Source organism: Pholis gunnellus (genome assembly GCF_910591455.1).
Source record: "Pholis gunnellus genome assembly, chromosome: 16".
In the NCBI taxonomy this organism is placed as follows: Eukaryota; Metazoa; Chordata; class Actinopteri; order Perciformes; family Pholidae; genus Pholis; species Pholis gunnellus.
Window position 1 is genome coordinate 3,840,769 of NC_136543.1, and position 13,634 is coordinate 3,854,402.

General features: G+C 43.2%; 1 protein-coding gene across 1 annotated transcript; it reads right to left on the reverse strand.

Annotated features, from left to right (window-relative positions):
- Window positions 1–498: 498 nt before the first annotated feature.
- On the reverse strand, window positions 499–12,264 carry eloa (elongin A). The gene is made up of 12 exons (XM_079176730.1): window positions 12,169–12,264; window positions 9,031–9,087; window positions 8,494–8,603; window positions 7,102–7,718; window positions 4,959–5,287; window positions 4,319–4,430; window positions 2,820–2,972; window positions 2,186–2,283; window positions 1,566–1,746; window positions 1,272–1,401; window positions 874–1,067; window positions 499–760 (listed from the first exon to the last, which is right to left on the reverse strand). Exons 1-12 carry the CDS (start codon window positions 12,238–12,240, stop codon window positions 699–701), a joined length of 2,115 nt encoding a protein of 704 aa, XP_079032856.1. The 5' UTR covers window positions 12,241–12,264; the 3' UTR covers window positions 499–698.
- Window positions 12,265–13,634: the final 1,370 nt, after the last annotated feature.

The window sequence follows — 13,634 nt, forward strand, 5'->3', positions numbered from 1 at the left end:
GTAAAACTGGTCTTGGCTGAAAACTAGCTTGTTCCATAACCCCCCCCCCTCCCCATAAAAATACAGAATTGTTGTTTTTACACACAATGTGTACGGTTTAAGAAAACAAGATAGAACATATTAATGAGCTTTAGAGGTTACCTTTGGCCAGATCCAGGCTAGCTGTTTCCCTCTGTTTCCAGTCTTTATGCTATGCTAAGCTAACCGTCTCCTGGGTCCAGCTTCATATTTAGCGAACAGAGGTGACGGTGTCTAACTCTCTGTAAGTAAGCACAAAAAAGGGTTGACCTTTTCCTTTTAAAATGTCTGCTATAAAACAAGAGAAAGTAACAGACTGTGTGTTTGCAGGTGTAGGTGTGTGTGTGTGTCCTTTGCGTCTTGTAAAATGTTAATTCTCTTAACACAGACGTCACACCCAGTGACCGTCATTCATGATTTAAATACTTATTCAAAGACCCCCCCCCCCCCCCCCCCAACAAAAAAAAAACAGATGTCGCCACTTAAATAAAACTTGTTAAAAAAAATCAAACATTTTCCCACCAATGCTGAAAAGTTCATACGATATGTTTGGTGGTAAAGTTGATGGTGTGTGTGTGTGTGTGTGTGCGCAGGGATGATGGGGTCTCCAGTAAAATTAGCTAAAAACTTAAATTAAAAACACAGTTGGAATCCATAAAATACATTCAGTCTCTTTCACACTATCGGCGGGAGAATCTGTTCTTGAAAGCTTTGATAGTTTTGGCCATCATGGGGGCGATTTCTGCGAGAAGGAACAAATGATTTGTTTGAGATTTAAAAAAAAAACAACCTCAAACATAATTGTGGTTCTCTTTCTGATCGTTCACACACACACACACGCACACGCACACTTACTTTTGACCTGTGGTTTGTCGCGGGCGGCAGGTCCTCCTCCAACTCCTCCTCCTCCTCCTACTCCTCCTCCTGCTGCTGCTGCTGCTGCTCCACCACCTGGTGCAAAGGAGCGAGACGAGCCGGGAGAAGGGTCGAGTTGGGAGGAAGAGGAGCGACTCAATTCACCAGAGTAGTCTGTGGTAGCTGGTCGTATTCTGAAGGACACAGGGAGAGAAAAAAAAAAAGAGTCTGTAACCGTGCTCTAAAGCAAAAAAGAGAAATGAACTCCCCTGACGGACTGTAAATACACTCCTGGATAAACCCTGTGCACACATAAATAAAACGTATTCATCTTTATTCCATCTCAAGTCCTAAACCCTCGATGTCAAGTATGTCAATGTGCTGGACGTGATACTGACTTGATGGGAGCTGCAGCTGCGGTGGAGCTGGCTGACGAGCCACTGATGGTGCCGAACTTTTCCTGTCGGCGGCGGACGTCGCGCGGCGGCTTGGCGACAGAATTCACAAACGCCATCTTGACCTGGCGCCCTGCCAGGACAACGCAACGCTCAAACTAAAAAACGCCAACGCTCAAAACGCCTTGATGCATGAACCTCAATCTGTGACATTTCTGTAGAAATGAATGTCCATCTCTCGTCACCTCTTCTGTGCTCATAAATGAGAAACCGATAGTGACTCGATGCGTCTCCTACCTTTTGGCTTGTTGGCGTGGGCGGAGGAGATGTTCTGGGTGAGCATCCTCAGTCGCTCCTCGCGCTCGTCGTGCAGCCTGAGGTACATCTCCCTCCACGACTCGTACTCCTGAGGTGTCTCGCGCTTGAAGTCCCGCTGACAATGGCGCATCCACAGCTCGTCAGATTCCTCCGTAAACCACTGAAAGAAGAGAGGAGCGAAATCAACAAGGAGCACCATCAGTGTTCCTACATATTGTCCTCGTCATTCTGCATTTTCTTCCTCTCTTCTTGTCAATTTTAGTAAAGTAAAGTATAGCGCTTTTCTAGTCTTCTGACCACTCAAAGTGCTTTCACACTACATGTCATCATTCACCCATTCATACACTGATGGCAGGAGCTACCATGCAAGGTGCCACCTGCCCATCAGGACTCTAACATACAACATTCAGTTGAGCCACAGTGGAGGTAAGTTGTTGTAATTTGGTTTCTTTGATTAAGTCTGGTTATATTTGTATACATCACTAGTTTAAATTGTTTATTTGTGATCTTGCCCACCCTGAAGTCAATTCTAAGCTCCCTCTACTGTTGTGTCTCGACCGCCCACAGACGAACAGAACAAATACAGATGCGAGCGTCACCTGGTTGCTCTGCTCGATGCGGTACAGCTGCTCCGGTGTGCACCGCTCCAGCACCGGCTCCAGGATCTCGAACGGCACCCCTCCGACCTCGGCGATGGCTGAAAAGAGCAGTTTGTTTTAGCCACCTTAAGATAACAGGCGGGTGGGGTTGGAAGTGTTTGCGGAGTCGTAGATGTTGACTCTCCAACATTTTGTCCAGGGACTGTGAGCGTTTATCTTGTATGCTTTGTGGTGAGCCCCACCCCTCTGGCACCTCCATTACTGTAGTAGCATTAAATGCAGAGTAAAATCATTAAAAAAAACACATTTTAGTGCTTATTCGGCATCTCCTAAAAAAAGGCACGCAGGAAGCACGGCCGTCAACTTCACCGCATTCATTTAAATCTTTTCTTTTTTAATAACATGATAAAAAATTAGCACATCATTTAATGATCTGTTATGACCACACTTCAGGCCAAGTCATATGATTATGTCTGAACATTTTGAAATAAAACAATTTATTGTTTTTTTTAATGCTACCTTTTGGTATTTCTATTCACCGGTGTGCTCATGTGCCATATTAATGTCATGTTTAGGGGCTAAAATATCTAAATTTGGGGTTTTTCCGAGTATTAATATTGATTGCTCCACTCACAGTCAATGTTGTTCTGCAGCACACGGATGCACTGCTCGTACAGAGTCATCATCTTGGGCAAGTAGGCGGTCTTTGATCCTGAGTAGACCACCATCTTGGAGTTGAACCGCTTCCCCGTGAACCCGGTATCCTCCTCGTCGTTGCAGACGGGAACTGAAAGCAAAGAAAGGGAGCGTGTCCGTCAGTCAGGGCGACACGGAGCAGGGCAGGACGAACTTTTACAGATACGCTGACACTGACAAGAAAGAAAAAAAAGAAGAAAAAAAGTGCAGTTGTTTGAACATGTCGAAGAAAGAGTTTGGTATTTGACACCCAAATCCTGAGTGGAACAGAAGCCCCCAGGCCTCTGAGGTTCACAGCTGCACGGTTACGGTTATGTGTTCACAGCCACTTTCAGCACTGAAATGGCCAAAACAATTGGTCAACTTGCAGAAAAAAAACCAACAGCCAACATTTACACATGGGCTCACCTCCCTCAGTACACTAACATAGACACAAGATTCCAGCAGAGAAACCTGGTTGAACGCGTTAACATCCACTTTATGAACCTGGTTACAGTAAATCTGCATATAAACAGAGGAGGTCAGGCTCGCTTATTTAATGTGCATTTACAGAGATCTCTGTTTGTACTGTTGCTGCCTGCAATATCAAAACTGATCCGTTGACCAAAGAGTGCAGAATTTGTCCGTATCTGGTTGACTATTGAAGGATAGCACCACTAACGAAGCTCCGCTAACACATGGACAAACACGCTGCATTTGTTTTAATAAAAAAAGCATCCCGCCGCTTCGCCAGCGGAAAGGTTTTATGTGAAGCAGCAGCAGGAACGGTTGGGTTTGACATTAGCAGCAACTTTAAAAAACTCCAATACGGCAGAAAGTCAGAGTCAGACAGAGTGAAAAATCTGCTTCTGTGTCGGATTTTAACGAACAGTCAAAAGTCAGCAGAAAAACCCGAACTTACATAGACTTCTAGAGGCTATTTTGTTAGTTTAAGTTTCAGTCGAACTTTGAATGGCATCATTTTGAACATGGGAATACTTTCTCTGTCCGAAGTCTTTGTCCTGCATATGTGGAATTGTAAAAAGCCGATTAGAAACCCTGTTTCCCGTATACATGGCCATGAAATCAGCCCTCTCCTGGAGGGATCTAGCTGGAGAAATTGGGTTCCTCTAATCCCTATCCCCCGTTACACAAACCAGACTGCTTGTTTACATGACATTTAAGAAATCAGGTGACTGGAGAAAGCCCACCCCAACCCGGTTACATAATCGCAAAGCACTGCATGGTTAGTCATACCTCTAAAGAAGTTCGTACACGACGAAAGCTTTGTCGGCGGGAAACCTGTGATCTCTATCAAATATTAGAAATACATAACATGAGGATTATGTTCTTGGAGCTACAAAATGTCATTTTTCAAAAGAAGGGCCCGTGCTGTTTCACAAACAAGACGTACGTTGTTTTAAGGGGCGGGGGGGGGGGGGGGGGGGGTTACCTTACCTTTCCGTCTCTGAGGGGACAGCGGTGTGACATCGATGGAGGGCAGAGGTCTGTAATTGGGTTGGATCGCTGGCAGAGGGATTTCCGGAAGAGACGCAACAACCTCAACCACCTGCAAACAACATCACGTTAACGCCGACAGGCAGGATCTGATAACAGCTTTTGAAACTAAAGGTTTCAAATACAACAGATGAGCAGTCGAACGACACAATAAGTTCAAGAAATGGTTTTGGGAAATATGCTTAACGGTTTCTTTCCGACGGTTAGATCAAAACTTGGATACCACTCTCATATCTGTGTGTTAGATAAGAAGCTCCTGTTTCCAGAGAAACCACAAGAAGAGAGCCTTAGTGATACTCCAGTCTCTAAACTTGTTAGAGTCAATTCTCTTCTATGAACTATAACTTCTTCAATAAAAGCAAACTGATCATATTTGAGGTTTGCAATGTTGGTCGAATAAAACAAGCAATCTGGCCTCATCTTGGGCTGACATTTTATTGACAAAACCATAAATCCATTAATAGAGAAAATAAACGGCAGATTAATCGATAATGAAAATAATGATTAGTTGCAGCCCTACTTATATTCTACTGGGAAAAAATCGAAAGCAAATGTAAAACATCTCTGCTGCTGTTCTTACCCGCTTGCGTTTTTCCCCTGTTGCCGAACCTGAATGTGGCCGCTTGGTACTCTGAGTGCCGTTGGCCTTACTCCCTTTGGAGGAAGAGGAGGATGAGGAGGACGCCGGCGGAGGTGTGCGTGAACGATGGGAGGACGCCGTGGAGGAGGAGGAGTGAGGCGGCCGACTGTGTGACGAGGACGACGGCGTTGGCGGCTGCTGCTGCTTCTTCTTCTTCTTGACGGGCGTCGGGGCGTCGTATGTGAGGAAAGACTCAAAGGACATGGTGGGATTCTCAAAGTCTTCTTCCGCCACCTTGGGCGGAGAGTCCTTGGGTGCCCGCGGTCGCCCTGGAAACACAGAGGCAAATGGAAGAGTTAGAAGATGCAGGGGATCATGGGGAATCCTCAAAATGACTCACAACTACCGGAAGCTGAAAAATGGTGAAACCTTTCCTAAAGGTGGTTGGCAGCATCCAACTAGGGCTGAAACTTCTCCATTAATAATTGTCTATAAAATGGTGGGAAAAAAGCCCATCACAAGTTCCCAGAGCCCAAAGTGACGTCTACAAATTGCCAAACCCAAAGATGTTCAGTTAACTATCATCAGGGCTCCCGCTCTTTTCTAGAAATCCCTTTCCAGTGCATTTTCAGTGATGATCCAGCCGGTACGACAGACAGGAATCCCGCTGATGAATCACTTTTTTCATATTTATCATATTAACCATTGCTGTCTAGACCGAACGTTACAAACCTAAACAAAGCTAAGAGTGGAGTTTTCAAGGTTTAATATCCCACCATACTTTATGGTGGGATAACTACCGGCCGCGTACATGCTGAGGCCGTTGGCTCCCATGAATTTCACTACATTTTTGTTATTTGTTAAGTTTTTTTCATGTTTATCACGAATGGCATACGACAGGATACATTCATCGACATTTGAAAAGGAAGCGTGGGGATTGGATTAAGTGCAGTGGACTTTGAGATCATCACCGCCCACGAGGCAACCAACCAGCCAGACCTGCCGGACCAAACGCCACCGAACGGCCCCAGGGAGGAGAGCCCAGATGGAAGCTAAGCTAACCCAGCTAGGACCTTCACGACTCCACTACCCAACATGCTCCTGGCTGTCTGACGGACAGCAGGACAGAGAGCAGGACTCTGGTGCGTCCAGAGGAGGTGGACTCTGTGTTTACATCATGATGCTTGGTGCTCACACAGTCAAAGTTGACTGTGACACCATTTAACATTTATATGATCCTGAACATAAATTAGCCCTTTCAGACGGGAGTGTACGCCTGGTAGTTCATTCTCAGCAAAGGGAAAATGTTGAAATTATTTTCCAGGACATTTAACTTCACATTTAAGAAGCTGGAACCAGCAAACGACAAACCACATTTTTGCTTGAAAATAGTTTGTTCTTCAGGTAAAAACTACTGTAATTGTTTTCAGCTCAACTTCAACCGACACACACACATAAACCGTCTGTGATGTGTTATATCAGTACACAGTAGCAAAACACCTCATGTGTATGTGTCCAGCTTTGTAAGGTCAGAGCAATCACGCGCTGCTGTTTGCGGAATTGTTGCATAAATGATAAGTTTCTCGTTTCTCGTTTCCTGTCAGCAGATTGTATCTCAATTAGCCGGTATAGGATGTCGCTCTGTCTCTCTTGTGGCCCCGAACTTTTTTGGGCTGATGATACAGAAACATGGTTTCTGGTGTTCAGAGCTGAACAAACAATCATCCAATAAAAAAGAAACATTTGCATTATTTTGACTTAGACAATGAATAAAAGGTTTAATGAAATGCAATTGAATTGTCAGCTACAATTCCTCAAAACAAGAGCAACGTGTTCATTGATAACTGATTGATCTCTGCTTTCCAAACATGAGCAAGTGCCTAATCTACATGGGACTAAATCCTCTTTTTGTTGTTGGCTGTGGTATTATCATACATTTTCTAAGTTTTTTGTTGAGTGAAAGATTAAAGCGAAGGCAGCTTTGAAGTCAATTTGAAATCTATCTTTGAAAACTTTGTTCCTATTTTCCCTTTTTTGTTTCCTCTTAAGAATCAATAATCTTATTCCACGCTGTCTGACAGTATTGTGTGTATATATATATAGCTCTCTCTGGTGTCACAGTGAACTGCTTCCACACACTCACCGTCGTCTCCTCCTTTCTTCTTCTCCTCCCTCTTACTCTCATGCGTGGTGGACTTCCTGCTGTGCTTTGCAGACTTTGTTACTGGACTCTCTCTGTCTGCGCTGCGGTTCTTCCCTTCGCCGTCTCCTCCTCGAGTGCTACTCGTCTGTGCGTGGCGTTGCCGCCGCTCCTCGTCTCTGTCCCGGTTTCTTTCGCCGTGGGAGCCGTGGTGGTGGTTTTTGTTGGGTTCTTTGTTGGGTTTGGCGAGGCGGACCTCTTTGCGAAGAGGAGGAGGAGGACTAGGTTCAGGCTCAGGTTCAGGCTCGGGTTCAGGTTCAGGCTCGGGGCTCTCGTACTCGTCCGACTGGTAGCCTCCTCGCTGCGGGGGGCTGTAGTGCTCGTGTTGAGGAGGTGAGGGCGAGTAGTTCGTGTGATAGCCTCTCTCTACCTCTACCTCCTCCTCCTCCTCCTCCTCCTCTTCTTCCATGTAGGAGGACTCTTCCTCAGGAGAGGGCTCCCGGTTGCGTCTGTGGTCTCCTCCTCCTCCACCACCACCACCACCACCACCACCACCACCACCCGCCTCTGGGCCTCGAGAGTGCGTGTGTGACCGTGGTGCCTCTTTGACGTTGGCGGGTCTGAGGTAGAAAGATGGGAAGTGGTGAAAACACCAGTTACTTTTAAGATTAGAGTTTGACATGCAAAACATGCAATAAAATACATGAAGTTTTAGGAATTTAACGACCCATCAACATTTATACACCTCTTACAGGTTAACCTAGCACTAATTCATGAACAGTCTGAAAAGGAAAGCTCTTCAGAATAAGCCCTTTATCCCAAACAGTGGACAGTAACCGCTGTGAAACGGTTGGATGACGTTTCTATTAAAGCAGAACTGATGTTAAATGATGTGAAATACAACAAACGAGATTTTGCGCAATTGCTCCTCTGCGGGTCACAAGTTCCTCCCTGTACTCAAGAGCTCTTATTTATTTCGTCTAGAACAATGGTTCCTAACCTGGGAGTTGGGGAACCTCGAAGGGCTCGAAAGATAAACTGCAAGACGGGCGGCGAGACATTTAACAGGATAAGCAAGAAGGAAGAAAAAAACTTTTCGAATCCTGCCCCTCGTTGGATCTCAGCAGCGTTGTTCTACTAAACATGTGCCACAATATAACTCTGTGTCAGTTTATTTATTAAAGATGGACTCAAATGTATCCCCCATTGTGTGTTGAAGAAGTCACTGGTTGAGGTTAAGACCCCTGCGACAGATATAGATGTTGCATCTCCATCGCACATGCTCACTGCAGGATTAGAAACGTACAGTATACGGGGACATGAGAGCTGAAGCAGGGACATCTCCACTCCTTACTACTGTTTGCGTGTGTCGAGGCTCAGGTATGCACAACGTACCTGTCTGACTGAGGAACCAGTTTCTTCCATTTGGCCACGAGGCCTTTCGCCATCTCTCCAGCCAGCTGATGCTTCCTAAAAGAATTGACAGTCTTCCCCACTCCGGTTTCCTACAAGAGAGAGCAAAACAAAGTCGGATCTAATTCAACAACACGAGGCAAGCTTGATGGAATCTTTATAGTTTGTAGTTATATTTTTTTTAGATACCACAATAGTCTGACATCCTCTTACATCTGGTCTGTGTGTGTGTTTTCACTTTTACAGCTGTTATTTGGCAGCTTCAGCCGAGTGATCTGATTGGTCAGAAACATGTCGAGGCCTCGCTCATAATTCCCACAAAATCGCAATCAAAATTCGGCCCGAGGAGCAAAGTATTTTTGTTCCCAGCAAAAGCTCCAATTCTTGCTCACTACGACTGTCTGGATTAGTCAGTGATTAAATGCCTTGCTTAAGAGCTCTTCCCAAAACGTGGTTATCTACGGGTCCTGTCTGTTTTATTGGTGGACATTCTAGTGTGGAAATCAAGAGGACCCTTACCACCAGTATGGTCACAGTCATGGGAAGCTCCCCCAGTCTTTTCAAAGTCTTCAGTAGCTGGAAAACAAGAGAGCATTGGAATTATTTAGAGGAGGATTCGGGCGTTAAAGTCAACACATTTTCAGTATCGATACCCTTTCACAGGGTTCACACATATTTTTAACAATACTTTTCTTTTTCTCAGAAAACGTCGGTGTACACTGTAAAACGTCAGAGTCTGACGTTACGCCAACGCAGGGAACGTAACGTCAGGGGACCCAACTGATCTGCCTGAACGTCACAGTACTGTTTAACCCACATAGATTTATCTCAGTCGATCTTAACTGAACCTCAACTACTCTATTAATGAAGGTATTTGTGAAGCTAATTTCCACAACTTCTCCAAAAACTGTCTCGTTATTGTATCCATAAAACACTGTAAAAAAAAAAGTGTTGTATCTAAATCTTAAAGAATTGTTGTTCCAGAGTTTACAGCTCATAGTCTTCCTCGGAGGATGGAGTTGGCTCCGTCGTCATGGACGACCACCTGTTATCACACAGCCGAAGTTCAACGCCACGGGTCACGTGGCGACAACTGGGCCATCACCATGGCGATAGAGCAGACTCCATCCACGAAATTGGAGCAGATGTGGTCGAAAGTGACAGAAAGAGCCAGCAAGTCATTATATCAATGTCAACAGAAAATGTACTTTAAATATAACATCAAATATGTGCTGACAGAGTTGTATGGGATATGAAATATTATTAAAGTTATTTCATATGTTTGTATTGCAATTTAAAGTCAATTAAATAACAAACTACTATAATATAAAACACATCAATATGGTGATGTAAAGTAAGAGAGGATTAGATCTATAGGTCTTCTCCTATTTGGAGACAGCAGGAGAGGTGAACCAGCAGTGTTTGTGATTAGAATAAATACATAATCATCATCATAATCGAGATGGGATGGATGTGTCATAACTTAGTACACCCGTAGCTGTATCATGGCACACTGGGTTTCATTACTAAAAACAAATCTTCATGATGACTGTTAGTGTATTACTTAATTCTAAAGCACAGTAACATTACTGTGTACATGCACGAGCGGTGCGTTCACAGGTTTCAATTTCAACCACTGGAGTCCCTTCAGGATGATTTACATAAACACATTCTCACACGTGGACTACCTTTGTTCACATTATTGTCTTATGAATGAACTCTCTGACCCAACGAAGGGACACCTGCTTCCTGCCTGGTGGCTGAGGAGCTCTTCTTGACCTTTTCATTTACAGTGACATGAAACAGTAGCATTCACCAGCCCTGCGTCATGGTGGAGACTCAATGATAACGTGGCCTAACGGCGCCGGGCTGTAGTAAAAAAAAAAAAAAATCACCCAGCTGTGATTTTGCCAATTTTTTACTAAATATTTACTTCTCTAAACCGGATTAAAGCTTCTGTTTACCAAACCTATCACACAGAGCTCGACTGCTTTGTGTTGGGAGGTTCCATTTGAGCAGTGAAAGTAAACAAAGAAGGGTCGGACATTGTTAATTATCTTTTATCCGCTTTTAGTTTTCAACATTTTGAGAGCAGATCCCAATGCAGTGATGTGCAGCTGCAGCATGACCCGACATTAGATAAATCATTTTATCATTCAGGCCTGGAGTCGGCGTAACGTTTACTGTCATCACTTTCCGCACTAGCGTTAGTTAGCTTGATGGCTAACGGCTACTCTGGCCCGAGTGTCGCTATAAGAGAAATTACGTTGTGGTTAATGTCATTATTTGAATGACATATAGAGTGTCTATGAGAGGTAATTAAACCAAGCAGACAGGGGTTAATATTAGCTAAAAGATAGTGTTAAAGAAGTACGTTATAACTAGTTAAAACCCCTTAATTATCGTGACGTCTCTCGTGGTGCCTTCGCAGGCTGTCGGACATACTGAAATTCTAAAGTGAACACTAATGATTCACATCCAAGGCATTGACACGATTCCTTCTAAAATATCAGGATACTGAAGAACTTACATTTTACGGTATGCTATAACACCAAGAGTGAGACATAAATATGTATCTGGTGAATAAGACAGTAATGTATTTTGCTTCTGCAATAACATAATGAAGCCACAGAACATTTTATTTTCTTCTGGTCTCTCCCAGCTATATTGGAAGCAAATGAAATAATGTAAATACAATCTTTAGGGAATATGGATTGATAATAAAAGGAGAAAACTCTAAAGTTACTGATCACAAAGCTAAATCAACAAAAACGTCTTAAAATAACTTGAAAATTACAAAGGAACAGTTAATTATTAATGTATTGTATTTTAATTCAACATTATTCAAATGAATATTATAATTTCAATTATATCTTTGAGTGTTTGATGGGATCTGGAAAGTCTGCTGCCTTGTTGTTTGTATTGTTGAAAAAGATGAGCACAATTGTGAATGTGGGATATTAATGTGAAAGACTGCCGTGTCCCATTAGTATTTTTAGGGGAAAGAGGATGTGCAAATGATAGCTGCTTCTGTTAATTAATGTATTTTAATTGATATTTAAGAACATTTCCAAATATTTTAGAGCCAAAACAACTCAGTGTATTTTCTGACAGAGTTGATATGGTATATTTAATTTCAACCTCTAGCAATTTGCTTAAGACCTTTGTGATTACTTTAAACATTGTAAACTTGGATTCAATGTACAAACAACATGATGAAATTCATGGTTTCAGCCCAACTATTAATACTTGGTGATTGATGGGCTGTCAAGGTTTTCATTCCTGTGTCGTTGGTTGACTTTACAGTTGTCACAACTTGCCACAACTTGATTGGACTGATCAACCACTGAACTATTCATTTATCAATAACACAATTACTTCAGGAAACGGCTGCAGTTTCAGAACTACTATCATTTGTATTTCCGACCCCCCAAAAAGCAGCTGAATGGCCTTGAATGGTCTTTAACGTAAAAGCGTTTCAGGAAAACGAGTCCTGAGAGCGGCCCTTGAATGCAGCATTTAAAATAGCGTTGCGACTTTCGCAGCACTGCCGTGGCCGCGACTTCGTTTAGGGTCGCCAGAGACGAACCGTCGCATTTCGGGAGACGGTCGGTGCTACACACCAAATCTGTCCGTGTCCACCTGTTCAGTCGTTACCTTTCGAGGCTCCGGATTCTCCAGGAGCCGCGACTGGAGTCTATCCACTGCTTCCAGCAGTTCCTCCGCCATGTTTACTGCTGGTACCCTGTCGCCCGGAAACTACTTCATCCTGACTGAACGGAGAAAGGGTGAAAAAAACGGAGAGGTTCCGTTTAACTCAGTGAACGCTGCTGCGAAGAAGAGGCGATACAGCCGTCTGAAATAATAACGTATATATTTAATAATAAAACGGCATCAATACATACACTACGAATTAAATTATTAAGAGCAAATGAGGAAATCTGAAGTTTGTACATGATGAGAAGAGTCACGAAAGACGGAACTACGTCACAGTACAGCTGACGGAGCACGCAGTGACGCTGGTTGGTTTGACGTCAGTGAAAACGCTGAATAAGCATGTAGTGTAGTTTACTATGTAACCTGTTGACAGTTCAGAGACAAATATTTTGTTTTACTTTTTACTGAACTACATTTATTTGATAGCTTAAGGTACAAGTTACTTTGCAGAGTCACATTGATAATACAAAATGTAATCAACCAACACATTCTGATAGGTTGAGATTATAATGTGCTTAGTACAGTTTTGTGGTACTTGTACTTTTACTTGACCTGATTATTTCCATTTTATGCTACTTTGTACTGACACTCCACAACATTTCAGAGTGAAATATTGTACTTTTTACTGCACTACATTTATCTGACAGCTGCAGTTCACTTGCACATTAAGAGTGAGCATAACAAACATATGACTCATGATACATTTTTAACAGATTGAACTATCCAACAGTAGGTTAAGTAGTTAGAATTGATGAAAACATTTTCTTATGAAATACCAGTATGTATAATATAACAATGAAACCCATCCAGCAATTCGGCAGAATGAGTACTTTTACTTTTGATACCTTTGTAAAAAGAATGTTTTGAATACTTTTATACTTCAGTAAACCTTTGAATTCAGGAATATTTTGACATTGTTGGTATTGGTACTTTTACTCAAGTAAAGGATCTCAACTTCCATCACTGTTAGTTAATAGATAGTAACTCTGTGGTAATCCTCTAGTAACTAACGCGACCTGTGTTCCCTCTTTAGAGTTACATTAGACAACATGCTCTAAACCTGTTCATGCAGATTCCCAGGGAGTTTCTCCTGTTTTGTTGGTGTTAAAGAGGAATGATTGAGATAAAACAGTCAAAGAAAGAAAGCAGACACACAGTTAAATCTAAAACCTGAAACCCAAAGGCCATGAGGGGGGTGAGGTGGGTGAGGGCGGGGTTGGGTGCGAAAAGAGCCGTCCTCTGATGGGATATTTTTGGAGGGGAGGGCGACGCCGACTGCCTGTATTTGGAGATGGAGGTGGATGTTGGAGGAGGTGGGGAATGACAGAAGAGGCTCTGATGTGAGTATGGTTGGATTTTAGAGGTTTAAGCGGGGGTGGGTGGGTGGGGGGGCACATACGTCACAA

Bases quoted from the DNA above. Each gene is read 5' to 3' on its own strand.
- eloa (XM_079176730.1), bottom strand. From the start codon at position 12,240: ATGGCGGAGGAACTGCTGGAAGCAGTGGATAGACTCCAGTCGCGGCTC. The intron at 8,604-9,030 runs GTAAGGGTCCTC...TCTCTCTTGTAG, and splicing joins TGACTGTGACCATACTGGTG to GAAACCGGAGTGGGGAAGAC. The intron at 1,747-2,185 runs GTGACGCTCGCA...CTCTTCTTTCAG, and splicing joins GCATCGAGCAGAGCAACCAG to TGGTTTACGGAGGAATCTGA.